This window comes from Lontra canadensis, unplaced genomic scaffold, assembly GCF_010015895.1.
Source record: "Lontra canadensis isolate GAN:19392208 unplaced genomic scaffold, GSC_riverotter_1.0 scaffold184, whole genome shotgun sequence".
In the NCBI taxonomy this organism is placed as follows: Eukaryota; Metazoa; Chordata; class Mammalia; order Carnivora; family Mustelidae; genus Lontra; species Lontra canadensis.
The window spans coordinates 519,711-546,353 of record NW_022631178.1 but is presented as its reverse complement, the minus strand read 5'-3'; the positions used below and the strand labels follow the sequence as shown (position 1 = coordinate 546,353).

The 26,643-nt window shown below is 66.1% G+C and overlaps 3 protein-coding genes across 6 annotated transcripts; 1 reads left to right on the top strand and 2 right to left on the bottom strand.

Annotated features, from left to right (window-relative positions):
• Nucleotides 1-173: 173 nt before the first annotated feature.
• GPX4 (glutathione peroxidase 4) lies at nucleotides 174-2,517 on the bottom strand. Of its 2 annotated transcripts, none has more exons than XM_032847063.1 (7): nucleotides 2,395-2,517; nucleotides 1,389-1,483; nucleotides 1,161-1,305; nucleotides 910-1,061; nucleotides 773-797; nucleotides 496-555; nucleotides 174-417 (listed from the first exon to the last, which is right to left on the bottom strand). In XM_032847063.1, exons 1-7 carry the CDS (start codon nucleotides 2,476-2,478, stop codon nucleotides 385-387), a joined length of 594 nt encoding a protein of 197 aa, XP_032702954.1. In that variant the 5' UTR covers nucleotides 2,479-2,517; the 3' UTR covers nucleotides 174-384. The 2 variants fall into 2 exon arrangements, with proteins under 2 accessions (XP_032702954.1, XP_032702955.1); XM_032847064.1 differs by lacking the exon at nucleotides 2,395-2,517 and adding an exon at nucleotides 1,775-2,017.
• Nucleotides 2,518-6,586: 4,069 nt separating this feature from the next.
• On the top strand, nucleotides 6,587-11,283 carry POLR2E (RNA polymerase II subunit E). Its single transcript, XM_032847070.1, has 7 exons — nucleotides 6,587-6,687; nucleotides 7,695-7,869; nucleotides 9,583-9,698; nucleotides 10,269-10,349; nucleotides 10,751-10,809; nucleotides 10,923-11,001; nucleotides 11,127-11,283. The coding sequence occupies exons 1-7, from the start codon at nucleotides 6,631-6,633 to the stop codon at nucleotides 11,190-11,192; spliced, it is 633 nt and encodes a 210-aa protein (XP_032702961.1). The 5' UTR covers nucleotides 6,587-6,630; the 3' UTR covers nucleotides 11,193-11,283.
• Nucleotides 11,284-15,259: 3,976 nt separating this feature from the next.
• ARHGAP45 (Rho GTPase activating protein 45) lies at nucleotides 15,260-26,450 on the bottom strand. Of its 3 annotated transcripts, none has more exons than XM_032846973.1 (22): nucleotides 26,019-26,149; nucleotides 24,979-25,306; nucleotides 22,668-22,811; nucleotides 22,355-22,439; nucleotides 22,199-22,271; nucleotides 21,937-22,003; nucleotides 21,696-21,833; nucleotides 21,562-21,626; nucleotides 21,318-21,428; nucleotides 21,145-21,225; nucleotides 19,671-19,853; nucleotides 19,405-19,542; nucleotides 19,127-19,317; nucleotides 18,743-19,026; nucleotides 18,466-18,570; nucleotides 18,188-18,360; nucleotides 17,714-17,902; nucleotides 17,497-17,634; nucleotides 17,176-17,402; nucleotides 16,875-17,091; nucleotides 16,135-16,240; nucleotides 15,260-15,806 (listed from the first exon to the last, which is right to left on the bottom strand). In XM_032846973.1, the coding sequence occupies exons 1-22, from the start codon at nucleotides 26,118-26,120 to the stop codon at nucleotides 15,493-15,495; spliced, it is 3,459 nt and encodes a 1,152-aa protein (XP_032702864.1). In that variant the 5' UTR covers nucleotides 26,121-26,149; the 3' UTR covers nucleotides 15,260-15,492. The 3 variants fall into 3 exon arrangements, with proteins under 3 accessions (XP_032702864.1, XP_032702865.1, XP_032702866.1); XM_032846974.1 differs by lacking the exon at nucleotides 26,019-26,149 and adding an exon at nucleotides 26,206-26,450 and having other exon boundaries at nucleotides 15,493-15,806; XM_032846975.1 differs by lacking the exon at nucleotides 16,135-16,240 and having other exon boundaries at nucleotides 15,674-15,806; nucleotides 16,896-17,091; nucleotides 18,743-18,826; nucleotides 18,905-19,026; nucleotides 26,019-26,146.
• Nucleotides 26,451-26,643: the final 193 nt, after the last annotated feature.

Genomic DNA, 26,643 nt, shown 5'->3' with positions numbered 1-26,643 from the left:
CTGCCGGCGCTCGCTCGGTGGGCGGGCCGCTCAGATTAGCACCGGGCAGTCCGCAGAGCCCACAGTGCCCAGGAACTCTGAGGCCAGGACTTGCCCCTGAACCAGAAGGGGCCCGGGGAAAAGGCTCCCCTCCCACCCTTCACCCCCTGCAGGGAGGCAGGAGCACACAGCAAGCCAATGTGGATGTTTTATTCCCACAAGATAACCAGGGGGGTTGGGGGGCGCCAAGCCTCGAGCCGGGCCGAGGAACCTTCCTCCGGCGAAGGGTGCACGCCGGGTTCTCGGGTCTGCCCCACCAGCGGGCTGGTTTTCAGGCAGACCGTCATGGGTGCCGGGTGGAAGGCTCCGAGGGGCAGGGCTGTGGGGGGGCGCATACTTGTGGAGCTAGAGGTAGCACGGCAAGTCTTTCTCAATTACCTGCGGGGGCAAAGAGGAGTCAGGAGTGGCCTCTCCCTTGGCCCCCACCCCCACCGGGCTCAGCAGAAAGGCACCTACCAGAGGCTCTTCCATGGGACCATACCGCTTCACCACACAGCCGTTCTTGTCAATGAGGAACTGCCCAGAGAGGCTGTGTCACTCCCGGGCAGCAGCCGGGGCGGGGCGGTGGGGGGGTGCTGCTGCCAGGGGCGCTGGGGGCAAGTAAGCAGCCCCCCACCTGCCGCCGCGCTGGGGCCAGGGCCCTGAGCTGCAGCTGAGTAGACAGGGGCCCTGGGGACAAGAGCTGGCCCTGGACGCGGTCCTGGCCTCCCACCCCCACCTCCCAGCCTCTTACCTTGGTGAAATTCCATTTGATGGCACTAGGGAAGCAACAGGAAGTCATGAGGATTCCGGTGGCAAATGCGACAGGCCCGCCAGGCACCCCCACCCCAGCCCCGAGGCTCTTCTCCCCTCCCCCAGCCTCCCACTCACTTTCCCAGCATGCCCCGCCCCTTAGGCTGGACTTTCATCCACTTCCACAGCGGGTGAGCGTCGTCCCCGTTCACACAGATCTTGCTGAACATATCGAACTTGACGTTATAGCCGGCAGCGAACTCTTTGATGTCCGCGTTACTCCCTGGCTCCTGTGGCGAGCAGGGCCGTGGGGGTGAGCGAGGAGCAGCCCGTGCTCCCGCCGGCCCCCTCCCGCACACCGGGACACGGGGCTGGCGCCAGCCACGCACCTGCCTCCCGAACTGGTTGCAAGGGAAGGCCAGGATCCGTAAACCGCACTCAGCGTATCGGGCGTGCAGGTCGACAAGCTGAGTATAGTTTACGTCTGTTTTGCCTCATTGCGAGGCCACGTTGGTGACGATGCACACGAAGCCCCTGGAGGCGAGAGGGGGCAGTCAGGCCAGCTTGGCGCTGCCAGCCTTTCCCCCGCCTCTCCCACGGGGCACTCAGGGACCCACCGGTACTTGTCCAGGTTAACCGTGCGTCCGTCGATGTCCTTGGCGGAGAACTCGTGCATAGACTGAGCACAGCGCCAGTCGTCTCGGGACGCGCACTGCAAGGCAAGGAAGGCGCATGAGCGGCGCGGGGACCTCGGGGCGCACAGCCCAGAGCCCCCTGCCACCTGGCCCACTCGCCGGCCTGGGGTGCCCGGAGGAAGGGCTCCCAGGTGGATGCGCGCCGAGAAAACCCAGGCCCCAGGGCAAGGAAAAACCGAGGACGACTCCTCCGCAAGGGCGCACGCCCTCTGCGCAGCAGCGCACACTGGAGAGAAGCCGCTGGGGCCCAGAGAGGGCTTGGGCCCGCGCCAGGTGCCTGGCGGCCGGGGTGGGGGACCCGCGCGCACCGGCTCTGGGCACTCCACACTACAGCCGCTATCCCAGGTCTCGAGCTCCGCCTGCCCCGGGCTCTCCAGACGCGACTCCTCCCGCCGGGGGCGCGCCCTCCTGCGTCCGCCAGCCCTAGCCTTCCGCCGCCGGGGGACTCGGCGCTGCCGTCGCTGCTGCCGCCGCCTGCCCGGCAACCGGCGGCGCTGCCCGCGGCGACCCGGGGACCTGGCGGCCGCGCGGCCCATGCCCGGCCGCGCCTGTGCCCAGAGGCCCGCGCCGGGGCACAAAAAGGCCGGTAGCCAGGGCGCCCGGCCGCCCGTCTGTGACGCCACCAAGCAGGCCCCGAGGCCGCGCCGGGTGGGGGAGGAGCGGGTCGCCCCGCGGCGCGTGACCCGGGTCTTCCAGCCCACCGGGCGCCCTCCGCTCGCCGGGCCCCGGCCGAGGACGCCAGCAGCCGAGGGCGCCCGGCCCCTAACCCCCTCGCGGCCTCGACGCCGCCGGCCTCGCGCGCCCCGCAGGCGCCCAACGGGGGTCCCGGCCGCCCAAGCCCTGATCCCGAACGGCCCCTGCCCGAGCCCGCCGCGGCCCCGCGAGTCCGCCCAACGGCCCCTCGGCCCTCCGCCGGCGCCGCGCTCACCATGGTGCTGGCCAGACCGGATGCGGCCAGAGTCCCGCACAACAGCGCCGGCTTCACCAAGCGGCACAGGCGGCTGAGGTTCATCGCGGCGGCGGGGCGCCGGAGGCAGCGGCTCCTCCCCTCGCCGAGCCCACCAATGGACGCGCGCCTGCCGGCCCCGCCTCCCCGCCCTGGGCCACGCCCATCAGGGCTCTCATTGGTCGGACGCGCGGGCAGGGCGGATCCGTGGTGATGAAAGCCAATGGGAGGCCGGGGAGGAGGGGCGGGCGGGGTCGGGGCTGGGGCCGGGCTGCGGCTCCGCGGCCGTGGGCGACTGCGCATGCTCGCCGGCGTGGGGGCGGTGGGGTCCACGCGGGGGGCGCGTCGGTGTGTTTGAGACGGTTATCCGGGTGGTTGGCCGCAGCGGCCACGGGATGCCTGACAGCTGGAGATATTACTGGAAGCCCGAGGTGGGGGGGCTCGGGCTCGCAGAAAAACCGCTCCAGCTCTTTGGACACTGGAGGCTTTCCTTAAAAACTTAATAAAGTCACGCGGGGTCGGACTCCGGTGTCGCCGCGGGAGCGCCTCGCTCGGCCCGTGGCCCCGAGAAGGCCGGCGGCCGCCCAGCGGCAAGCGCCCGCCGTTAGAAGGGGCACGTGAGCCGGGGGCCACTCACCAGGTGACCGTTAGCGGGCCCGGCGGCCGCGAGGACGCGCAGGTTTGCGCGGGGCGGGCGCGCGCGGACGGGCGGACAGACATACGCCGGAGGGAGGTGCCTGCGCCCCACGGTGCACGACCGTGGGCGCACAGAGCGGCAGGGCTCAACCTCTGCGCTTCTGACTTGTTGTTTTCTCCCCAGGTTCTGGCGTCTGGCCAGGGCTGTGCCATAAACAGACCCGCCCGCTCTTGGGAACCGAGTCAGGGAATTCCTCAGCGGGCCCTCCTGCCCCACGCCCCGCCGAGAGTGCACTTTGACCCATGGCTGCAGAGGCCGCGGGCGCGGACTCTCTGGGTTTGGTTCACTTGAAGCCAGTGACACCCCCTTCTCTGCCTCCCACCCAGGCCTGCCCAAGTGCCGGCCAAGTTGGCGGGTGAAGGCAGCGGAATGGGGAAATACATTCCAGGGTCCGCTTCCCCATTCCTTGTCTTGCACAACCCTCCCGCCAGGGCTTCCTACTCCCCCCGCCCCAGACGCCCACTTCCAGCCTCCCTGGAACGACGGGATGGGTGGCCACTGGAACTATGCTCGGGCCTGGCCGGGTTCTCTGGGGTCCCGGGGCCCACTTGCTCTCATGAGGCCTTTCTCCTCTCTCCCCCTAATGTCCACAGCCCCGTTGCTGTCTCCACTTGCCACACATACCTGGGCCCTCTTGGGGGACCATCCAGGCCAGCCCTCCTTGGGCCCAGCCTCCCCCTGGGATCCAGGTTCCAACAATCCTGCCTGGTCCTCTTACTCAGATTTGCCCATCATTCCAAGAACCTAGACAGGTGCCGTATCTCCCATCTTAAAATTTGTTCCTAGCCCTCCCCCTCTCCACCTTCAGTCCCCTCTCTCCTTGGCATCTATGTCCACATCTTTAACTCCTTTCCTCCCACAAATCCTACCCTGCCCCAGGGTCGCCAGTCATGTCTGCTTGGATAACACCCCACCTGATCTGCAGGTCGGCTCAGACTCCCCGTTTGGTGGTCATGTTGACCCCTCCCCCATCCTCCAGACAGCTTCTCCACCCCACCGGAGGGCACCTGGCAACCTCTTGCTGGTCTTTATTCCACTTAGAAGCGTTCACGTAACACTGCTGGCAGCTGGTGCCACAGTCATTAGCCAGGCTCCCTGGGAAGTGGGTGCTGCTCTTGTCCCTGTCCCACAAGGTAGGGGGAAGGGAGGCATTTAGGCACAAAAAAGGTTAAGTAATGGGCCTTGGTTCCCATGGCCACCATCGGCCACTGCTTCGGGATCCGCGTCCTCCCTGCTCTTGGCCTCTGAATCTGGCAAGGGTTCGGATCTGTTTGGTGGCCCCGTGCAGACTCCAGTCTCCAGTGACTCCCACGTGTCTTGTCTCCCTTTGGACCTTGCCCCGGATCTCAGACTCATCGTGCTGTCTCCTCCACATTTCTCCTTGGGTTGACAGGAAACTCTTTCTCTCTTTCATTTTTTTTTTTTTTTAAGATTTTGTTTATTTGACAGAGCGAGATCACAAGCAGGGGGAGAGGCAGAGGAAGAAGGAGGCTCCCCACTGAGCAGGAAACCCGATGCGGGACTCAGTCCCAGCCCCTGGGATCATGACCTGAGCCTAAGACAGACACTTAACCATCTGAGCCTCCCAGACGCCCTTTTTCCAGTTTTAATTTATTTTTAAAGTAATCTCTATACCCAGTGTGGGGTGGGAACTCATGCTCTGTTGATTAAGCCAGCCAGGCGCTCTTGGAGCCCCATTCTTTTCTTTTTTAAAAAAAATCATGTATTGGGGCGCCTGGGTGGCTCAGTGGGTTAAAGCCTCTGCCTTTGGCTAGGGTCATGATCCCTGGGTCCTGGGATCGAGCCCCACATCGGGCTCTCTGCTCAGCAGGGAGCCTGCTTCCCTTCCTCTCTCTCTCTGCCTGCCTCTCCGCCTGCTTGTGATCTCTGTCTGTCAAATAAATAAAATCTTTAAAAAAATAAAAAAAAATCACGTATTAGGGAGAGTGCATGAATGCGTGGGGGGAGGGGCAGAGAGAGGGGGAAAGAGAAAATCCCAAGTAGACTCCCCGCTGAGCCTGGAGCTCAACCCAGGACTCAGTCCCATGGTCCTGAGACCATGACTCTGGCCTAAATCAAGAGGTAGAAACCCAACCAACTGAGCCACCCAGGCCCCCTCCGGAGCCCCTTATCTGCCGTCCACACCTGTTTCTCCCTGGTCTGTCCTGATTCCAGCAGCTCTGATCCTCCTCCCTCTCCATCTGTCTCTTCTCCACACCCTGTCCATCTGCAGATCCCGTGGGGTCCACCTTCCGAACACCAGGAACCTGCCCACTGCTCACCCCTACCCCAGTTGGAGCCCCCATCTGTGGCCAAGTGGCCCTCCCTTTTCCCCTCCCTAGTTTCTCTGGTGAAATGTTGACAGTGGTTGAAAAAGAAAACCCAAACTTCTCAACCCTATCAACAAGGCCTCCCAGGGTTTGCCCCACTACACCCTCTAACCTCCTTTCTCCCCCCTCCCCCACTGGGCCTCCTCACTGCCAACACACCAGGCAAAGTGCAATCTCAGGGCCTTTGCACACACTACCCTCTGGCCGATACACCTTTCTTCAGACATTCCCATAGCCTCCTCCCTGTCCTTTGGCCTTTTGCTGGAATCTCTCTTGCTGCTCGCCTTCCCTGCCTTCCCAGTTGGAAACTGGGAATCTCCCATCTGGCTCAGCTCCCGTCTTCCATTGCACTATCATGTTCTAAACGTTATTGTTTTGCTCGCGGTTTCTGTTGGGTCTTCTCGGAATGGAAGGGGGCCTTGGCCTGTTTAGTTCACCGTCTCTGGGAATGCATCGCTGAATGAGAAGTTCCTGACGGCCTCCGGTGGGGCGAGCGCTGAGCGGGGAGAAAGGCGGATGCGCAGTCGGGGCTGGGGCTGTGGGATATGCAGGCAGAGGTCTGCCGGGTCTCAGGGGATAGGACGGGGAGGAGACGGAGGTGGGAGCACTTCCTGAGCCCGAGGGCTGTGCCAGGCTCTGTCCTTTAGATTCTCAGCTAAGCCTCTGAAACGGGGACACTTTGTTTCCACTATACAGAAGGGGAAACTGAGGCTCAGGGGCATTCAGTTGGACGTGGCCCATAGCAGTTGGTTGCAGATTTATGGAGGGCCTGCGAGGTCGCCCGGCCGTCTCTGGGAGGGAGGCGGGCAGGCCGCGGATCCCGCCCGGGCCTCGGTTTCGCCGCCCGCACCTTGCCTCGCCTCGGCCTCTCCCGAGTCTAAATTCCGTCCCAAGACGGGCGCTGAGCGGAAACCACAACTCCCGAGAGGCCCCGCGGCCCAGGCCACGCGAGAACTGCGGAGGCGCGAATGGGCCCTTCCATGCGCTCGGCTCGCGCGCGGCCAACCGGCGCTCGCGGAAGGCCCGGGCTGCCCTCAGGGCTGCCGTTCTCGAAGGTCTCTGGAGTCAGGCGTTCGCCGTCGACAGCCCTGCGTGGGGCGGGGGCGGGGTTTGGCGCAGGCGCAGTCCGTGCGGGTCCTGCCGCGGGCGCAGGCGCAGGCGCAGGCGCGTTGACTGAGAGCGGTGGTGGCTATGGACGACGAGGAGGAGACCTACCGGCTGTGGAAGATCCGCAAGACCATCATGCAGGTGCGCCCGCGTGGCTAAGGCGGTGAGGGTGGGCCGGGCACGCGGCGGCTCGGCGGGGCGGCCGGAGTGGAGGGGTCGGGGTGGGGACCCCGCGGGCTTGCGACCGGCCCCGGGGAGGGTCGCGGGCGGGCGGGAGAGAGGGGGCGGCCGACCCGTTCTTCCGCTCGGCGGTGCTCCCGGGGGGCTTTGACGCTCCTGCGCGTGCCTGACGCGGAGCCCCGGGGCCGGGGCCGGGCCCGTGGGAGGCGTCCTGCGGGTCAGCGGGCCCGACCTGCCGTCCGGGGAGGGCTGCTTGTCGGCCTAGGTTGCCAGCTCCGAGGGACTCGCGCTAACCAGGACACCCGCCGCGCGCCACGCGGTCCGGCCGCCCGTGGGAGGGGGCTTCGAAGCCCTGCGGGGCGAAGCCCGGGCCGCCGCCCGCCCTGGCTCCTTTCCGCTCTGCGCCGCGGCTCTGGAAGGGGCGCCGGGACAGCTGTGCCTGCGGCTGAGCGCGCCTTGGGGGCCCTGCGCCCAGAATCAGGCCGGGGTCTCCTGGGGGAAGGGGAGTGGGCGCGGGGCTGACCGGCCGCTCTGGCCCCGCGTTTCTCCGTCTGGGTCCTCTTCTGTCTGCCCGCCCACGGAGCCCTGACTTCTGAGCACTGCCCGGCCTGTGTCCGGGTTCCCAGCCAGAGTCCACCCTGGGCTGCCCGGCAGTGTCCCTCCGGCCTGGCTGCCTCCATGTGCCCCAGCCCCCCGGGCCACAGCTCTGCCCCTGTTTCTCGGTCCCAGCCTGTCCCCGAGGCTCAGTATGAGATGACGGATTGTGCGTGGCGGCTGGCTCTGTGCAGGAGCTCTCTTGGGGTGCGTCCTGGTCTTTGTCCCCACTTACCCCTTTCTCTCTGACCTTTGCTTGCACCTGTTGCATCAGGCCCCCAAAACCCGTGTCATTCCTGCAGCGGCCTCCTCTGATCCGAGCTCCTCCGCCATCCCTCCTCTGCCCTGAGCTCACTGGCTAGTTCTTTCTGCAGCTGTGCCATGACCGTGGCTACCTGGTGACCCAGGATGAGCTGGACCAGACCCTGGAAGAGTTCAAGGCCCAGTTTGGGGACAAGCCGAGTGAGGGGCGGCCACGGCGCACAGACCTCACGGTGCTGGTGGCCCACAACGACGACCCCACTGACCAGATGTTCGTGTTCTTCCCAGGTGAGGCCCTTGCTGGTCCTGGGTGGCTGTGTGTCTCCTCAGGGTCGCAGCTCTAGTAGAGCCATCCAAGGGTCTTCTCAAGGGTCAGCTCATGGCAGCTATCTGCTGGGTGACCCCACGTCTGGGTGACCCTTTTCTGTGCCAGTCGGAAGGAAGCTGCTCCTCCCCGCTGTGGACAACACCACTGAGTTCTGACTTGTTTGAGCGCTTTTTCAGTTCCCTGTTGTTTCTCTCTTGATGGTTTTCTCTGTCCAGCAGGATCATCGCAGGCCTCCCCCGTGGGCCCCCAGACTCACCTGTATCCTCTGACCCCACCCGACAGCCCGCTGCCACTCTCTGTGCTTCCCGTTCCCTGCAGCTCCTTCCCGTGCTGCTGCAGGGTTCTGCCCTCAGCACACTCTTTTCTGCTTGGTGTGTCTGCTCAGTGTCCATCTGTCATCCCTGGAGACCCCAGTGCAGAAGCCTCCCTTTCCAGGAGCCCCTCTAAGCCCTGGGTCAAGCGAAGAGCCCACCATGGGCTGTCCCAGGACCCCTGTGCTCCTGTTGTGGCCCCTGCTGCAGCGAGGCAGTCTGACTGTAAAGCCCGCAGAGGCTGGAGGCCGTGTTGTGTAGGGAGCACCTGGGGGCCCGGTGCCCGCCTGGCATTAAGGGGATTGAAAACGTTTGCAGGACGGACCCAGCCGGTGCTTTTACAAAGGGGCCCCTGTGTGTGAGGCGTATTTCCTGGAAGCCTTGGTGCCTAGTCAGGTGCCTCCCCGTGGAGCGGTCTCAGACTCCTCACAATCGGCCTGGGGGCAGGGCCCTCCCTGGAGTTGGACGGGGTGGACGTCGTGTTCAGACAGGCCCCAGGCCGGGACTGGGTTCCCTGCTGTTAGTCCACCTGCCCTGTCACGGCAAAGCTCCTTGGGCCGGCGGCTTTGATGTCCCACTCATCCCCGTCCCTGCTGGAGGCGGGACGTCTGAGACCAGGGTGTCCCCAGAGCTGGGTCCTTCTGAGTCCTCTCTCCCTGGTACATGGGCCTTCGTCTCTGTGTCCTCGTGCGGTCGTCCCTCTGCATCCCTGTGTCCTCACGTCCTCTTAGAAGGCCGCTGGTCTTGTCCAGTTAAGCCCTACTCTAACGACCTTGTTTAGATAAAACCGTCTGTTTAAAGATTTTGTTCCCAAGTACGGTGGGATTTGGGGGGCACAACTCAGCCCCTGACGCTTCCCATCAGGTGAGTGAGGGTCCGAGGCAATGGGCTGCACGGGAAGGCCCGGCTGGGAGCCTCACGCATATGGCAGCCAGTAGCTGACCTGGGCTCAGAGGGACCAGTGGGTCTGGCCTTGCGGGGACGGGACTGTCATCGCTTAGGTCAGCTGACTGCACGTCCCTCCTGAACACACAGCCACCATGCTGCCTAGACCGGGCAAACTGCTTCGTGGGGGCATCTCGCAGGCCTTGGAACCACTGAGGCACTGGACTGAGTGGGTTTCTGGATCCTCGTCCCAGAGAGGACCCTTTAGGTGGGGGGATGCGGGGTACCTTTCAGCTCCCCAGGAGATGGGGCGAACCAGCACCCCAGTTCCCGTTGGGCTCATGGGGACACTGAGGCCCCAGGGGGAAGAGCCTGTTCCCGAGCTGCACTGGGACGCCTTGGTGAGGCAGAGCTAGGACGCAGGCCCCCCGGAAGAGGCGTCCTTGCAGTGCAGGCGGCCGCGTGTTCTGTCCCCAGAGGAGCCTAAGGTGGGAATCAAGACCATCAAGGTGTACTGCCAGCGGATGCAGGAGGAGAACATCACGCGGGCCCTCATCGTGGTGCAGCAGGGCATGACCCCATCCGCCAAGCAGGTGGGTGTGTGCCTGGTCTCCCTCCCCCAGGGCCGAGCCCGTGCGCCTCACGTCCCCCTCCCAGGGCCCCGCTGGCCTCGGGAGCTTGGGCTCTGAGAAGGAGCAGCTGTCCCATGCGGGCCTCCCAGAGCAGCCCCCGCGTTGTCCCGGCCAACGCCCGCTGAGGAGAGAAGCTGGAATGGGGAGGCCACCCGTGTAGGGGCCCGCGTCCCTGCATGGGGGTGGACAGGTCTGAGCGGGTGCTGGTGTGGGATGGCGGGCTGGCAGGCAGTCTCATCCCCGTGCGGAGTTCCCGCAGTCCCGTGAGCGCAGGGACGGCCGTGGCGGCATTTTGTCAAATGTCACTGTGAAGCCAGGCTGAGGCCCGGGAAATGTGTCGGAGTGGGTGGGCTCTTCCTCCTGGAGAAACCCCGCTGATGGGTGGGATTTCCGGATTCGTGACGTGGGGCGTTTTTCGGAGGTGTGCAAGTGAACCGCCTCTGGCCGGCCGCCCGCTGTCAGCCTCTGGGGAGGAAGTGGGGTGGCGTGGTCTTGCCCTCGGCTGTGTGTGAGGCTCTGCGTGTCTCGCAGTCTCTGGTGGACATGGCCCCCAAGTACGTCCTGGAGCAGTTTCTGCAGCAGGAGCTGCTCATCAACATCACGGAGCACGAGGTGGGGGCAGAGACGGGGCCCGCTAGGGTGCGGGAGGGTGACGGGGCCGCGTCCGGGCGAAGGTCTGCAGGAGGGAGTAGAGCAGGGTCTCTGGGTGTGGCCCTAGGCGGGAAGCACACCCGGGAACCTGCCAGGAGTCAGGAAGCTGGGGGCTGGAATCTGCTGCCCCAGGGGTCCCCAGATGGTGCCCCCGGCCCGTCTGCCTGAGCTGCTCTAGTCCCCCGTCTGCGTGTGGAGTCGGGAGCTGGGGAACAGCAGTCGGGACCTCCGGGACATCCCCGAACGCCCCGGGTGGATGTTTGTGGCGAGGCAATAGCCCGTGGCGCGCGGTGCTCCCCTGTGCTGTGCGGAGGCACAGTGGGGTCTCAGCCCCACGGAGACTCCGTTTCTCCTCCTGGCAGCTGGTCCCAGAGCATGTCGTCATGACCAAGGAGGAGGTGACGGAGCTCCTGGCCCGGTAGTATCCTTTCGGCCCCCGTCTGGGTCCTTCTCCCCTCCCGCCTGCACGCCCCCCCCAGCCCCCCCCGCTCCAGCCAGCGGAGCCTGGCTTTTTCCCTGACCCAAGCTTCTCAGTAAACTCCGGGAGAACCAGCTGCCCAGGATCCAGGCCGGAGACCCGGTGGCCCGCTACTTCGGGATAAAGCGAGGGCAGGTGAGCAGTGCTGCGCTCGGCCCCTCTAGACGGAGCCAGCGCATCCAGCCATGCCGGCTCCCCGCCAGCCCGGGGCCCCTGTGTGGCCCCCTGCAGCCCCACCTTCCCGCCTTCCATGTGCGCAGGTGGTGAAGGTGATCCGGCCCAGCGAGACCGCCGGCCGGTACATCACCTACCGGCTGGTGCAGTAGCCGCCCCGCGAGCCGGTGAGATGCGCCGTGGGCCCGCGGGGCCTGCCTGTCCGGGAGTGAGCCCCAGCTTTCCTCTTCCCTTAGCCCACAGTCGTCTTTGTCACCTCCCTGTTGGGGAGGGGGGCGTGGAGGCAGCCCCGCTTCCTGCCCAGCCGGGCTCGCCTCGCACAGCAGGCCTGACACGTGGTTGTCCGCCCGTCTCTCTCCCACCCTGTGGCCTGGAGACAGATGGGGCTGTGCCCCCCCACCACGAGGAACCTCACCGCTGCTTCTCCGGACCCTGGGGTGACCCCGCCTGGGTGCTGAGCCCCACCCTGGACCCCGCATGAGCGAGCCTCCAGAGGGGACAGGACGCCACAGGGAGGTCCGCAGCAGCCGGTGACCTGCCGCTGTCCTGGCTCAAGTGTCCAGCCGGCCCCCAGCAGGGCGGCCTGGCCGTCTGTCCGCGGAGCCATGGGGGGGTTAGCTGCTCTGGTGCTGGGTGTTTGTAAGAGTGAAAGTACTGGAGTAAATAAATTGGCTGGTCTGGAGGAGCAAGGCGAGTGACAGGTGTGCTGAGTGGCCTTGCTCGAGGCCCTGGGCCCGTCCCCGTGTTCCTCGGGGCCTGCTGCCCCTCCCCCCATGGGGGCCACGTCCAGGTGGGTCCCTGTCCGGAGTCTGCAGTGGGGGCGGGCAGCGGGGGGCTTGCTCTCTGCGTTGTTCCAGCGTTTTCTTGCGTGGAAGTGTGTGGTCAGGTTCCCTGGTCTCTGCATTAGCGATTCCACGCAGGAGGCCTTCCTGGTCTGGCTGGAAGCTCAGCTGTTCCTGTCTTTTGGCCGGCTTTACCGAGCTCTGGTTCACGTGTCACAGTGGACGTGTTGCAGGACGCCCCTCGGTGGCTTTCAGGTGCCGTCAGTTTTAGAACTCGTCTCCCTGAAGCAGTCTGTCCCCGTCAGCTGCCAGTCCCCGTCCCCCACGAGCACCGTCCCGTGCGCGGAGGAGCCTGGTCTGGGCGTGGCACACGCGTGGACTCAGCCTGCGTGCCCTTCTGTGTCTGGCGCCCTCCCTGAGTGTCTGGGCTCGGGCTCTGTCCCCGGGGCTGCAGGTGGGGGCCTCGCTCCGGCTCGGGGCCGGGGACGCTCCCATCCGCGGGGTCACATGTCGTCTGTCCAGCTGCGAATGCAAACATGCCGTGACCCACTTAGCCTCCGGCGGACCCTGGACTTGTGCGTCTTGGGCCGTGATTTAGGAATACTGCTGCCGTGAGCGTCGGCATGCGAGTTCTGCTTGGGCGTGTGTGTTCGTTTTTTCTGGGTGTGTGTCTAGTGTGGACTTGCTGGCTTGTGCGGAAGCGGGTTACCCAGTGCAGAAATCCCTGGGCTGTTCGGTGCCGTGGTGGCCCCAAGTCACAGTCGCACAGCCTTGCCTGTGCTTGCTGCCGGCGCCCCGCACGCGTGATGCCCTCCTGACGACTGACCCCATGAGTTGTTCTCTGGTGCTGAGAACGTGTCGTCTCTGCAGGAAGGTCTGCTCGACCTGCTTCCTGCTCGGGGTTGGGCTGCGTGTCCCATCCGCTCCCGGCACAGGCCACAGGTACGCGCACGTGTCTCTTCTCACACGCTTGGCAGAGGTGGGACCTTGATTTCGGTTGCTTAAACACCTGTTTGTAAGTTTGGTGAGTTTACACGTGGCCTTAAGTTCTGGGGTTGACTCGGGCCTGTGTGGCACGGGGATGTGCTTTCCCCCAGACAGACCAGGGTCTCGATACTTTCTAGAACGGCAGTGGGGCCTCCTGTGCGTGTGCACTGGCATGGGGCGGTTTCAGGGTCCTCTCCCACAGGTCCATCCATCCACGTGTTAGAAGAGCTTGTTCCCATCCCCCCAAATACACGTCCTGCCTTCCAAAGTCAGCTCGACCAGAGTAAGCCAGACCCAGAAGGATGGAACCTACAGGACCCCCTCCCAGGAGGGCCCCAGAGGCGGCCCGTCCCCAGGCGGGAACACGGTCCAGCCTCAGGAAGGGAGGGACCCTGACCCTTGCTACGATGTGGAGGGACCCGACGACACGGGGCCCGGCGAGAGCGGCCAGACCCAGAAGGCCCCGTCCCGCAGGTCCCCACTCCCCGGAGCTCCGCAGAGGAGTCCCGTCCACACGGACAGAGGAGGGGGTGGGAGCCGGGGCTGGGGCAGGAGTGGGAAGTCCGTGCTTCCTGAGGACCGTCTCTGTGGGGGGGGATGGGACGTCCTGGAGACGGAGGGCAGGGGTGTGAGTGCCTCCCTCCGTGGAGCTGTGCGCTCAGACGGCGAGTGCCCTGGATGTCTTAACCACAGTAAAATAAATTTGGTTATCGGAGTTTTTCCGTGTTACGGGGTTTTAATTGTGTTTTGTTTGTAAATAAACGTGTAAAGCTGTGTCTGTCCCTGGGTGAGGACGTGCTGACTGTGGAAGTCGGGCCATGAGGAGTCTCGGGCACGTGGGATACCGTGTTGGGGGAGTCTGCATCGTCCGTGCGGCGGGTGCAGAGCCGCTCCGTGGGCACGGAAAGGACCACGCGGGTCAGCAGGGTTTGCGGCTGGCGGTCTGGTGCGCGGCCTCCTCTGTCGCCTCCAGCAGCACTGGGCTCTCCTCTGGGAACACGTCCCTTTGCTGCGCGGGGACCGCAGCCTCTGCTGCTGAGCACATCCCGTCCCACGGCCCCAGCGCTGGTGTGAGCTGGGCGGTTGCTCTGACACCGGCGTGGGCGCCCCTCCTAGGGTACGGGGTTGGGGATGGCAGCAGGGGGGGCCCATTCACATAGCCCCAGGCCCCTGTGACATTCTGTGAGCCTGGGCCAAGCCTGGCCTGAAGCCGGCCCCGAAGGAGTAAATCAGCAGGCCCTCCGCAAACAGCATCAGAGCCCTCGGCTGACTCGCCCAGCCAGGCTTCCAGGGCGCTTCTCAGGACGCGCACGCCTTGGCAGACGGGCGTACGTGGCGCGCCGCCGTCCGCCAGAGCGCTGCTCAGTTGGAGAGTTTCGGGTTCATTCTTGTGACCGTTTTAAAACGTGTATCGGACGGATCCCTTCTCGGCCTTTTGGCTAAGATCAAGTGTGAAACGTATCTTGGATCGGCTGATTTTTTTCTGTGAAAGGACAGGAATAGGTGTTTTCAGGTCTGGGCCGGACTGTCCCCGTTGTGCTCTGGGCAGCAGGGGCCGCGGGCAGCACCGAGGCGTGGGCGTGGCCGTGTGCTGTTGGCCCGCGTGGGGCCGCGGTTTGCTGGCTCCGAGGCCTCCCTTCCCGGATCTTGCTCAGCTGTGGCGGGGAGGGCCAGGCCAGCTTGCGCAGAGAGACCTGTCCGCCACGGACACTGCTGGTCTGAGCCAGGGCTGGGCTGCAGGGTTCGGGCCGGCCCCTCTCCCCAGCTGCTTGTGTCCCGATGGGTGTGAATTCCATCTGGGTTTTTGCAGCCGATGAAAGGTTGGGTCTTCCTGCTGTGGAGCCGTGCTTGACCCTCCAAGGTCCGTCCAGCGGGGCTGAAGGGGTCTGTGAGAGGAATTGGGGAGGGTCCCGCTGGCTGCCGGCCGGCGGTCCGCTGTGCTGCCCTGCAAGGCGGCCCCAGCTCTGAGACTGGCCAGCGAGAATGAGGCTCACGCTTGGGTGCTCGGGCATCGGCCATGCTTCGGGGCTTCGTGGCCACACCCAGCTGGCGGCCGCCGCCTGGACAGCCTGAGTGGACCGTTTCTGCCGTCCGGGAGGCCCCCGAGCAGCCCTGGGCCGCAGTTTCTCAGGAGCACATACCTGATGCCTGTGTGTGCACAGCCCACCTGGGCTGTTTTCTGGTGGAATTTCTCTTCCTGAGAGTCCTCTCCAGCGGGGAGCCAAAGACACGGCCCGGGCCTCTGTGTCCCCCTTCCCGCCGCCGCCAGAGAAGATGGGCTCAGATTTAAAACTTTATTTTAAGCAAAGTGTGCACTTGAAAAACCTACATCGTGACCCGGGACGGACGTCACACATGCCTGCACCCCGTGGGGCCCGACACTGCCTCCTGGACCCCGCCATCGGGCTCCCAGCGTGGCCTTCCACGGCGGCCTGGCGGCTCACAGGGTGGCCGGCTCCGAGGGCAGGGCCACTCAGCGGGGGTGCACATGGCTTCTTCACACGGCCCCGGCACACAGGTGAACACAGGGCAGGCCTCTGCCTCTCCCTGTGCTCCTGGGAGCTTCTGGAAAAGGCAGCCAGCAGCGGCCTTAGTGCATTGGGCTTGCAGCATGAAGCCTCACGGTGACTAGACGTCCCCAGAGACCTCCTCAGCCACCAGCCCAGCCGGCCCGGCTCCCCAGCTACACACACTCTGGCTGCCACCCCGGGCCCGTGCCTGCCTCGAGACGCCCCCCACGGAGCCCCATGTCAGGCAGTGGGACCTCAGCCACGTTGTTGCACTGGTTGGCGTTGAACTCGGCAAGCTGCTGGGTCAGGCCCTCCCTGTGGCCCAGCTGCTCCTCACTGCCGCTGCGGCTGCCCTGGGCCACCTCCGCGCTGGCCTCGCTGCCCTGCTTCTCCTGGAAACTGAGGCGGTGTCCCCTGTCCGCTGGGGACAGCAGCTCTGAGGCCTCCTCTACCTCAGAATCAGAGTCATTGGAGGCCACCCTGGATTCTGGGAGGTCAAGAAAGGTGGGGGGTCGGGGAGGTGCAGAGACAGGACAGATGGACACGTTGTGACCAAGAAGGCCCTGGGGACCGGCGCCTGACATGCTGTCACGCTCCCCGCCTGGGACTGCCCGCCTGCCACCAGAGGGCAGTCTCTGGGCACAGGGCTGTTGCCGTGACTACCCCGCTGGTGACTATGCCACACCTCAAGTACACGTCAGGCAGGCGAGCTCTTCATGGGATGCAAACCCACAGCCGTGCGGCCTCTGGGCACCCAACGTGGCCCCGTGACACCTCGTCGCCCGGCTGCCCACCTGGCTGTCGCCACCACTCACCTGGGCCGCCATCCGCCGCCTCCTGCAGGGGGACAGTGGCCCCCGCACTCCTCTCCGGGTAGGGCGCCTGCACCCCCGCCTCGGCCCGTGCCGCCTCTGAGCCGTCCTGCAGGTGGCGGAACGGGGCTCAGGGAGGGCCCGGGATGCCCGCCAGGCCCCAGCTCTGCTCTCGCTCTTGTGAACCAAGAACCAGGAGAGCCTACAGCTCCTCAGTGCTCCCTGCGGTGTGCGTGACGTCACCGCGTCCCATGCACGCGCGGGCTGCCCTGGCCCTGCCGGGGCAGCAGAGTGAGGTCCCATGTGGACAAAACCAGCGTGTCCTGCTGCCCCTGCAACCCCACAGTCCCGGGAGAGGGATGGCGGACCCTCCACCGGGACTAGCGCACGAGAGTGAGAAGCTGGGAAACCATGCACGCAGAGCCTGTGGAAGAGAGCTGGTGGCACAGCCAGGTGACATGGCAGGTGGGTGCAGCGGGGCAGCTCGTAAGCCTGAGCCCGAGGATGTGCCAGAGACAGTGCAGAGAGAGATGGATGGACCGGCCGGGCTCCAGAGCCGGGTGGGGGAGGTGCGGCCACAGGGCTTTTGCACTAGTGGTCAAGCTTCCCCCAGTGGAGCTCTCCCTCCATCGGTTCTTTGCTTAAAAGATGCCTCTGGGGCCCCTCCTGACGAGCCTGCTGAAACCAAGGCTCTCCGTCCCAGCCCCCCTGCTCCGAGGGGGCGCCCTGGGGCCCACCCCCACCTTCACCTGGCCCCCAGGCACCTCCTCGGGTTCCTCCTCAAAGATCAGGCTGTAGTGGGTGATGAGGGTCTCCACGATGCGGGCCTGGTGCGGGTAGTCGACCAGGGAAGACAGGGACACGGTGGCCTCGGTGGGCCTTGGCCGCAGCAGTGTGGGTCCGAACACGATGCCCAGGTTCCCCGGAGTCATCTTGTTGTCCTGCTCCACCGCCACGATCCTAGGGGTCCCGCGGGTGCGGAAGCAGGTGTGAGTGCCCGCTGGGGCTCCCCCAGGCCCTGCCGACCTGGACCCCGGCCCTCACCTGCGCAGGTGCCGCAGCAAGTACGTCAGTGTGGCCCGGTTCTCGGGGGGCAGGTCCTGCAGGAGCTCCCGCAGCCGGCCCGCCATGGCTATGGCCGCGGCCTCAGTCTCTGCAGGGTCTGCCCGGCCCCGGGACGCCACCTTGGCCTCCGCCTCCGCCTTCAGATTGTCCTTGGCCAGCCCCACGAGCTCGTGGTAGAGGCGAAAGGAGAGGATAGGTTCGGGCAGCTGCGGGGGAAACGGATCGGTGGGGTCCGCGCCCCGGCCCCGCAGCCCCACCCCTGCCCAGCTGGCCCGAGCTGCAGCCCCACCCCAGTCCCACCTGCCGCAGGTAGAGCTTGAGGACATTGCTGATGTCGTGGGGTGAGGCCTGTGACAGCTCCACCAGCTCCTGGCCGGCCTCGAACGCCTGGCACAGCTTCTCCACGCGCGTCTTCACCCCATTGAGACGGTAGATGCCCTGTGGGGGCAGCCGTCAGCCCGGGCCACGCCCGCCCCCGCCGCCCGGACGAAGCCCCCACGGCCGCCCCCACAGTCACCTTGGTGTGCAGCGCCCGCTGCTCGATCTCACAGACGCACTTCTTGATGATGAAGGGGATGCCATCGGGCGCGCCGCGGGCCGCCTGCGAGAAGTCCTGGCCAAAGAGCTGCAGGCGGCCCTGGAGTTTCTTGTGGCCGCACTGGATGGCCAGCGTGTCCAGGCACTTCTTGTGGCAGGCGAGGCAGCACTGCGCGGGGGCGCCCCGTGAGCAACCCAGCCCACGCTGCCTCTGCTGTAAAGCCCTCCTGACCCTGTCTCCCCTCTTGGCTGGGCGCCGCACCCCTGCCGCCCCGGCCTGGCTCCTCCGACGGGCCAGCCTGCTCCCACCTCCAGGCCCTGGCCCTGGCGCTGACCTCTGCCAGCTTACTCTTGCCCGCCCCCGCCAGGGCCCTCTGGGTCTCCGCAAGCCTCCCTTTGCTCCCAGCTGAAGGGAGCCGGCTGAGCACGCACGCCCGGCCGTGCCGCGCCTCACCTCCTCGCACTCAGCCCCCTGGAAGTAGACGTAGCTGTTACATTCCCTGCACTTGGCCGGCGTGCGCAGCTTTCGCAGACGGTGCGTGCGGGCAGCCTTGGACAGCCCCACGTTGCGGAAAGGCCCACTGGGCATGGCCACTGGCAGCTCGGGGGCCATACCGTTGAGGTCAGCTGAGGGTCAGGGCAGGTGGTCAGCCTCAGCAAGGCTGGTTGGGGCCAGGCCCAGCCGCGGAGTCCAAAGCCCCGCCCCACGACGCCCACTCGGGGGCCCCTCACCCTGCTCAAAGGCTGACGGCCCTGCGCTGCCCTCCTGGTCCACCAGCTCCTCGCTGGACGACATGGTGCCGCTAGATGACATCCGCTCCAACTTCTTAAAGTCCCCTGAGCAGGAAACGGGCGTCAGACAGCCCAAGCCCACAGGGGCCGGGCACGGGTCAGCCGGACCCTCCCCAGAGCTGGCTCACGGCCCTGCCTGCATGATGAGTCCCCCTCCCCAGGCCCAGGCCAGTCACAGCTCTCCACCCCCAGCCTCCAGGTAGCCAGGCCCCCTCACCTGAGCCAGGGCTGGGGTCCAGGCTGCCCTCTGAGTCTGACATGGTGGTGGGCCACGACTTGTGCACCTGGTGTCCACGCCCACCTGCAAGAGGGGTGTCCAGCGGGGACTGAGGGGCCCTGGGGAGGCCACGCCCACCCCCTACCCCCACCGGGCCCTCACCCCTGTGTTCCTTGGCAGGTGTGCCATTGCTGGGTCCACCTTCCTCCTCAGGGCTGCCGGTGGCCTCTGCCCCTGTGGCATCGCTGGCAAGGCTCCCCTTACGGGTGCGCATGACCGGGGACCTGGAGGGACAGGACGGGGATCCCGGGAGCGTCAGCGCACCCAGCCTCATCTCAGTGTGGGGGGAGCCCCGCGGCCCCAGGCTCACGCAGGCAGCTGTACCAGGCGTTGGAGGAGACGTGGGGCTCGAAGTCGTAGCGCACGTCGGGCTCCTCGTCCCGCTGCAGCTGGCCCACGTAGGAGGCGTACTGCTGCCCCGGGTCGTACAGCTTGCTGCTCTCGCACAGCATCTGGAAGTGCACGGGCAGTGAGGCCGTCTGCATGTGCAGCATCTGGTAGTAGGAGATGGTGGCCTGCGGGCGACGGGGTGCCGGTGTGAGCCCCACTGGCTGCGCCTCCGACCCCCCAACGCCGGCTGGAGCGCGGGACACGGTGCGCACCGACTTGATGGTCTGGTCGCTCTGCCGGATGACCTCCTGGATTTGCCGCAGCACCGTCACCTTCGTGTCCTCCAGCTCCTGCTTCTGCGTCTTGGCATCGGCCACACACGTCCGGTAGGTGGCCATGGCTTCCTCGGCCTGGATGGGGGCCGGGGGGCGCACACACAGAGCTCAGCTGGGTTTAGACCTTGGACGCCCCCTGCCCCTGTCGGGAGCTGCACCCGCGGGATCGGCCCCCCCGCTGCCCTCTGCCCTTCCGCGCTCACCTTGTTCTTAGCCTCCTCCTCCAGACGCCGCCGCTTGTCCAGGGTCTTGGAGGCGGCAGCCCCGGGCCCCGTGACGGCCTGCTCCTCCTCGGCCTTGACCGCCAGGAAGTGGGCCTTGCCGTGGTCCTCGCAGCGCTGTGTGTAGCCCTGCTTGGCCTTGCGCAGGTTCGACTCCGCCTCTTGCTGCGGGCGTGGGGGCGAGGACGCCGTCCAGAGCCATCCTCCAGCTGGGCCCGGTCCCCCGGCTCCCCTCCCTAACCGGTCCCCTGAGCCCCCCGCACGTGCACACAGCCCACCGCGCGGCCTCACAGACCGAGGCCCTGCCCCAGAGCGGACGGCAGGAGAACCGGAGGGGACACCTGCAACGGGTCCCTGGGAGGACCTTTCAGCCCCCAAAGCCGGGACGTGAGCTCCGCGACCCCTGAGGCCCCCGCCCGCCCCCGCCAGAGTTGCAGATGCGCTTCCGTCTCTCACTTCCCCTCGTGCACAGGAGAACAGCGAGGCCGGCCGGGCAGGAAGCCAGGCACCCTCAGGGTTGGCAGGAAGAGCGCTCGGTCACAAACCCCGTGGGCCTTCTGGGGGCCACACTGCGCAGCCTACACCGTCAGAGCCTGCCACGCCAACGCCAGCAGCACCCGTACAAAGTCCTGAGGGCGCTCTTACACGCGCAACACGGAAACCAGGAACCACGTGAGAAAAGACAACTGCTGACACTCATAGGCTTCTGCCCAGAAAAACAGGCCGCAGGTAAAATCCCAAGTCAGAACAGTAAACCAGGTGTGTGGGGTTGGTCTGTAGCTCACACCAGCGAGGGCTGAGTCCTCTAATATGGCAAGAGCTCTGGCAAATCAAGAAGAAATGGGCCTTTGTCCAAAGTGAGCAAAGGACAGGAAGAGAGGGCTGGGAGGAAGACAGGCTCGCCTGCGCACACCCTCCCCCAGACGCCCGCTCTGGGGCGCCAGAGGGGCCCCGGCGATCTTGGCACTACATCCTGGGACGCCAAGAGCCCCGCAGTGCCCAGACAGCCCGACAGTGGGACCTAGTGAAACAAGCCAAGCGGCCCGTACAGCCGTGACAGGTGACAGGGACGAGGACGCAGCTGGTGGGGGGGGTGTCATAAAAGGCTCGGAGCCTGAGAGTGAACCCTTGTGGAGAGCCCAGAAGGGGAGGCACGTTTGCTGGCAGCGCCGGAAGGAGCTGGGGGTGGGAGCCGCGGGCCCTGTCAGCAGAGCTCAGAAGCAAGTGAAGATGCCAGTAGCTCCGGAAAAGTCTCACACAACCACGGGGAAGAGACTTGCCCTAGACTTGCGAGCACCTCGGTCCCCTGCCCGCCCCACCCGCCCTGGACATGCCAGCCTTCCCCCTCCTGCCCGCACAGCCGCGGGTGGCGGGCCTGGCATCTGAGGGTTAGGGTCAGCCTCCAGCGGAGGCAGGAGACCACAGCGCCAGGCCCCTCCCACCCCCGCCGGCGTACCAGCTTCCTCTGGGCGCGGTGCCACGACTCCTTGATCTCCTTCCTGCGCTTCTCGTGCTCCAGCCGCCTCAGGTTCAGGGGCTGCGGGGACAGGCTGTGAGCAGGGGATGGCACTGGCGCAGCCCCACCCCCACACCCCCACCCTCCCCACCCCCAACCATCCGCCCGTGCACCTGCGTGAGGGTCTGGCTCTGCAGCGTGCCCACCGCCTGCACCATGCTGTGGCCGAACTCCAGGTCCTGCTCCAGGGCCAGGGAGTAGATGGACAGGAGCGGCATGTGGGGCTGGGAGGGGAGGGCAGAGGTCACGGGGGGCGGGGCTACGCAGCCTCCCGGGCCCCGCCTCCCCGGCTTCCCCTCTGGCCGCCCGGGGGCGGGGGGGGGCGCTGAGACACCCCCGCGGGCCGGGGGACCCCACCTGCTGCATGAAACTTTGCCTGCAGTTGTGCACGATCTTCTGCACGCCTTTGGCGAAGTCCATCTCTGCGGGGGAAGCGGAGTGAGCGCGGGCCGCAGGGCCAGCCCCCACCCGAGCCCGCCCGCCGCGCCTACCCAGCGCGGTCCTCTTCTCCACGTAGCCAATGAGGTCCTTCATGTACTTGGCCATGTTCTTGGCGTAGTGCAGCGCGGCGTCCACGCCCCCCTCGCAGCGCTGCAGCAGCATGTCCACCTCCTCCGGGGCCAGGCAGCCTGCGGGGGACCCGCTGAGCGCAGCCCGGCGCCCCCAGCCCTCCCGCCCGCCCTCAGTCCGACCCGCGGGCGCCTGCCCATCCGCGGCTCGGAGGATGCTCACCGGCTTCGCAGTCGTCCGCGCTGGGGGCGGCGCCCTCGCTGCCCGGGCTGTACAGGTTCTCCATGGTCTGCGCAGGAGAGACACGTGCATCGGCCCCAGGCGGGGCTCTGTCCCGCGCACCCCCCGCAGGAGACAGCCACTGCCCCCCACCGACTCTGGACAGAGGAGACAGCCACTGCCCCCCCACACCCTGGATGGAGGACACAGGAGTGCCCCCCCATGGGGCCCGGCCCCATGCAGCATCCAGGTCGCCCCTGCTCACCTGGATGGGGTCCCCAGGGGGCACTGACAGGAGAGTGCTGCTGTCCACTTCCCCCATGAGGAACTCAGACACGCTGCAGGGCAGGGCAGGGTCAGCACCCAGAGACCAGCGGGCCCCGCACACCCAGTCCCGCTCCACAGGCCCCGTGGCGCTCACGTGTTACTGAAGGAGAGAGCGATGGTCTCCAGGGCCTTCTCAAACTCCTGCTTGTCGCACTCCTGGTTGCTCTCATAATGGAAGGCTGGTGGGCAGAGACAAGGATGAGAGGGGTTGGCCCAGGCCGGGACGCACCCAGCCCTGCCTGCCTGCGACTAACTGAAGGGAGCCCTTAGCCCAGGGGCAGCACAAGAGCAACCGTGCCTGTCAAATTGTCATGCACCCTTCAAAACAGACTTCAAATGTCCCTTCCTCCAGGAAGCCCTCCCAGGTGCCCCCAGAGCCCTCCCTGCCCTTCCTGGGGCCGGCTGACCTCTGATCTTGGCAATGAGGGTGCCAGCAGCAGTGAGCGACTCCACGGTGTTCAGCAGCGGGTACCTGGAAATGATCTGGTGCATCACACGAAGGGCGTCGCCCAGGTACTCGTGGGCCAGGGGCCGGCGGGCCTCGAGGAGGTCTGTGGGGCAGAGCAGGTGTGAGCAGGGGGGAGCGCCTGGCCCCCCGGAAAAGCCTGCTTGCCGCCACCCGAGAGCTTCTGACCCCAGAGGGGAGACTGAAGCAGAGGTGGGGAGGGCAGCTGCCCAAAGCCCACTCCGGGCCTCTCTGGGCTGCTGGCCAGGTCCGCGAGGGCCAGACCGTGGTTTAGGCAGTCCCTTGTGCTCAGGACACTCTTCATGTCCTCCCAGAGAGCGAGCTCCTGCTTGACCTTCCAGCCGCAACCCTGGTGCCCACCTCCTCCATGCAGCCCCCTAGGCCACTTTCCTGCCACAGCCTCTCAGGGCCGCTCAAGGTTCTGTCCGGCCCTCCAGCCATTATCGACTCCTCCCTCATTTTGCAGATGGGGAAACTGAGGCACAGAAAAGGGAAGTCATTTCTCAAGAATGATGAAGCTTTTCCATGCACGCCGGCTTCGAAGGCGTGAGAACCCCAGACAGGAAGGCCCTGCTTAGCTTCGTCTTGAGGGCAGTGGGGAGCCACAGAAGGTGCTAGAGTTAAACAGCATCAGGGTCAGATCTGTGTCTCGGAATGGGACCTTAGACAGCTTCCGCGAACAGTCGCTCACGACACGGGGATCTGGAGTTACACACTCCCGAGTGAGCCGGCCCGCCCCCTCCCTGCCCTGTAGACAGCCTTAATGAGAAAAAAGCGGTGTGTGCAGGCAAAGCCCTGTGCACAAGACACGGCCTGCTTGGTAGGAGCAAAACCACAGGAATGCGGGGACTGCAGACCGGGACCCAGGAGGACTGGCGGCCCGCTGGGAGGGCAGCCCTGACACCCACGTCCCCTCCCACGCCGTAGCTGATGGATGGTGCTGTCCTTTCTCAGCACCCACGACCCCCACTGAAGGTCCCCAACGGGGTGGGGGGGGCGGCGGAGGGAGCTCCACCCCAGCCCCTCAGGCTCCTGCAGGATCCAGGGAAGGCGGGGCCACGCCCCTTCCCTGCCCCCCCAACCCCGGTGCTCCCAGCCGGGTGGGTGGGCCCTGCACTGTCCCTGACCTGGGGGCTCCCGGTTCTGGCACCGTCACAGTGTGCCCACATCCTCTGCCACAGCCAGCCACCCCACAGGCCCCACGGGGGCCCCGCTGCACAGATGAGACACCTGAGCCTGGGGAGGAAGCGGGGCACTCAGCCCACAGCCTCTCCTCCAGGCTGCCCGAAGCGGGTGGAAGGGGCCAGGGTGGTCCCAGCCCCCCGAACTTCGCACTTCGCCCTCCGGCTCAGCCCCGCCCAGTCCTGGCCTCCAAGGAAGCGCAGGGATATCGGAAAGGAACTGAGATTAGACAGTTTCCCCAGGAAGCCGCTCTGGCCCCCGCCCCACCAGATAACCCTGGGGGCTCCCACTTCCCACCCGGCAGGGGCCAGGCCTCTGGAGAGGCCATGAGGAGGCTAAAGTCCAACCCCAGCTCTGGTCCCTCCTCAGCCAGGAGAGCCAGGGGTCAGGGCCCCACGGAGGCCTCAGTTTGCAGATCCACAGAGCGGGTCCTGCGGGGAGCAGGAGCCGGTCGGCACGGGGCATGGTCCCGGCAGTGCGGTTTCTGGGAGGAGCGGGCTGCAGCCACGAGGTGCCCGGGACAAACAGGAAGCAGATGAAAATAACTCGGCAGGAAGCTGGGCTGTCAGCGCCACATGGAGGAGAAAACGGAACCGCCATCCCCAACAGACAGCTCACGCCTGCGGCTCCCATGCCAGTCCTGCCCCTACCCCTCCAGGAGCCCTCTCCAGCCAGGCCCCGTCGCTCCAACCCGCCCCACCTCTGCTCTAGCATTCTCTATGGCTACCCGCGGCCCGCGGGAGAAGAGTTGGGGTCCCTCCCCGCCGTTCTCGACGCTTCCAGCGTCCTGCACTTCCTACATCAGCGACGCCCCAAAGCTTGTTCCCCCGAACGCATCCCCATTTTGGGTTTCCGAGCCTGTGCAGGGGGGATGCTCCCTCCGCCTCCAAGCCTTTCTCCGCCTGTGGCCTCCAGACTCCTACGCATCCCTCAGGGCCCTGGTGGCAATGCAAAGCCTTCTGAGACTGCCTCTTTCCCTCCCTCCACCCCGCCTGGAGCCCGCAGGCTCTGAGGTATCTGTGTGCAGCTCCGCCTTCCACCCAGGCCTCAGTGTCCCCGGGGCTGCTCACCGTCACTCAGGACACACTCCTTGAGCTTCTCAAGGGCCTTGGCAAAGCGGCCCACGTCGGCCAGCAGGTGAGAGATCTCGCCAGTATCAGGGCAGGGACCCTCGATGGGAGGCTCGGCAGGGCTGGCTGCGGCCAGTGGGCTGCGGTGGCCCCGACCCAGCGTCCAGGAGCTGGCGCCGGACAGCGGGAAGCCAGCGGCGCTGGCATGGCGGCTCAGGCTGGTGGGTCGTTTGAGGGTGCCCGTGGCCTTGGCATTCGAAGCTGCACTTGGTGGCTCCAGGCTGGGTCCAAGGGACACTGTGTCAGGCCCGTCTTTCCTGGGCAGCTCCTGGGAGGGTGGGGCAAGCTGGTGACCAGGGGTTCCAGCCCAGGCACTGCCTCAGTTTCCCCAGAAATGAAGTGGGGATTCTGGAGGGTCTCTGGCCTGACCCCATGGGGGATCAAAGGCCAGAGGTCGGAGGGCCGAGATTTGGTGCCCTGCCCCGCCCACACCTGTTACCCAACATCCTCTTCCCCCAGCTTTCACAAACAACGGTCTCTGCCCAAACCACAGCCAGGGGTGGGGCCTGTGAGGGCGGGGGAGGGGCACCCCACTTCCTGGTGGAGTAGGGCAGCCCAGAGGGGGTCCTCAGCCTCTGTAGCCCCCTCCAGGCTGCCGCAGACACCCTGAGTCCCTGCTGAAGTCACCTTTGTCGATTCTTGTATGCCTAAGAGTCCTGTGGACCCCCAAGTTCCACAGACGCCCCCAGGCTTTGTAGATAGCCCCTAACCTTGTAGCCTGCCAGACCCCAGAGATGCCCCCCAGGCCCTCCACCCAAGGTGCCTATTTCGTGCCCAGCTGGCCTAGAAACCTTGGCCCCATGGCCACGCTCTAGCTCTCACCTCAGAACGCGTCGCTGCCCCAGACCCCCTGACCACCGCCCTGTGGTCCCAGACCCAGGGCCGCCCCCTCCTCAGCCCCCTCCCACCTCCTCCCTTGGCCCCACAGCCAGCCCTGAACGAGGCGGAGGGATGCGGTGGGCAGCCCAAAGGGCTCCTACCATGAGCTGAACGCCAGGGTCCCAGCCTGTCCTGCGTGGCCCGTGCTGTCCAGCCCGGTAGGGGCTGTAGCTGGTGGGAGCCCCCCGCCGCCGGCCCAGCATGGAGCTGCCGGGCCCTGGGCCCCTGCCGCCTGGGTGCTTCTCTAAGGTCCCGCCCGCTCTATAGTCCACGGAGAGGCTCACTCACCCCCAAGGGCTGTGGGCTGGGGCTTCCCGCCCGGTTCTTTTTTGAGATGGAAGGGGTTTTCATGAGCTCCCGCTTCTTCCTGGAGAACATGGTGGGGCCCCGGGCTGGTGGCCTGAGACGGGCGGGCTGGGGTCTGGCAGGCTGGGGGTCTCAAGGCTGTGGCTCTCAACAGTGGCTGCCTCAGGCCCACATTGTCGCCGGCCACCCCCTCCCCAGCTGTCAGGCCCACGTGATAGGCCCGGCCCTCATTGGCGGGCCCTCCCCCCCACAGGAAAAGGCCTCCGGAGGGAGGCTGTGCCGGCGACTGGTGACGCAGACCTGCCCCCCACCCTCCCAGGCCTCAGTCTGCCCCTCCACACAGCAGGCTTGAAGGTGGGGTCCCATCTGGGTGGGGAACCACCAGGGTCCCACCCCCAGCTTCGGCTCTCAGGAGCTCTG

What these genes read in the sequence shown, in the direction of transcription:
- POLR2E (XM_032847070.1), top strand. Translation starts at nt 6,631, where the DNA reads ATGGACGACGAGGAGGAGACCTACCGGCTGTGGAAGATCCGCAAGACC. An exon ending in GATGTTCGTGTTCTTCCCAG is followed by an intron (nt 7,870 to 9,582) that starts GTGAGGCCCTTG and finishes TTCTGTCCCCAG; the next exon opens with AGGAGCCTAAGGTGGGAATC. An exon ending in TGACCCCATCCGCCAAGCAG is followed by an intron (nt 9,699 to 10,268) that starts GTGGGTGTGTGC and finishes CGTGTCTCGCAG; the next exon opens with TCTCTGGTGGACATGGCCCC.
- ARHGAP45 (XM_032846973.1), bottom strand. Translation starts at nt 26,120, where the DNA reads ATGCTGGGCCGGCGGCGGGGGGCTCCCACCAGCTACAGCCCCTACCGG. An exon ending in GGAGAAGAGGACCGCGCTGG is followed by an intron (nt 21,627 to 21,695) that starts GTAGGCGCGGCG and finishes CTTCCCCCGCAG; the next exon opens with AGATGGACTTCGCCAAAGGC. An exon ending in ACCGCGCCCAGAGGAAGCTG is followed by an intron (nt 19,854 to 21,144) that starts GTACGCCGGCGG and finishes CCACGCCCGCAG; the next exon opens with CAAGAGGCGGAGTCGAACCT.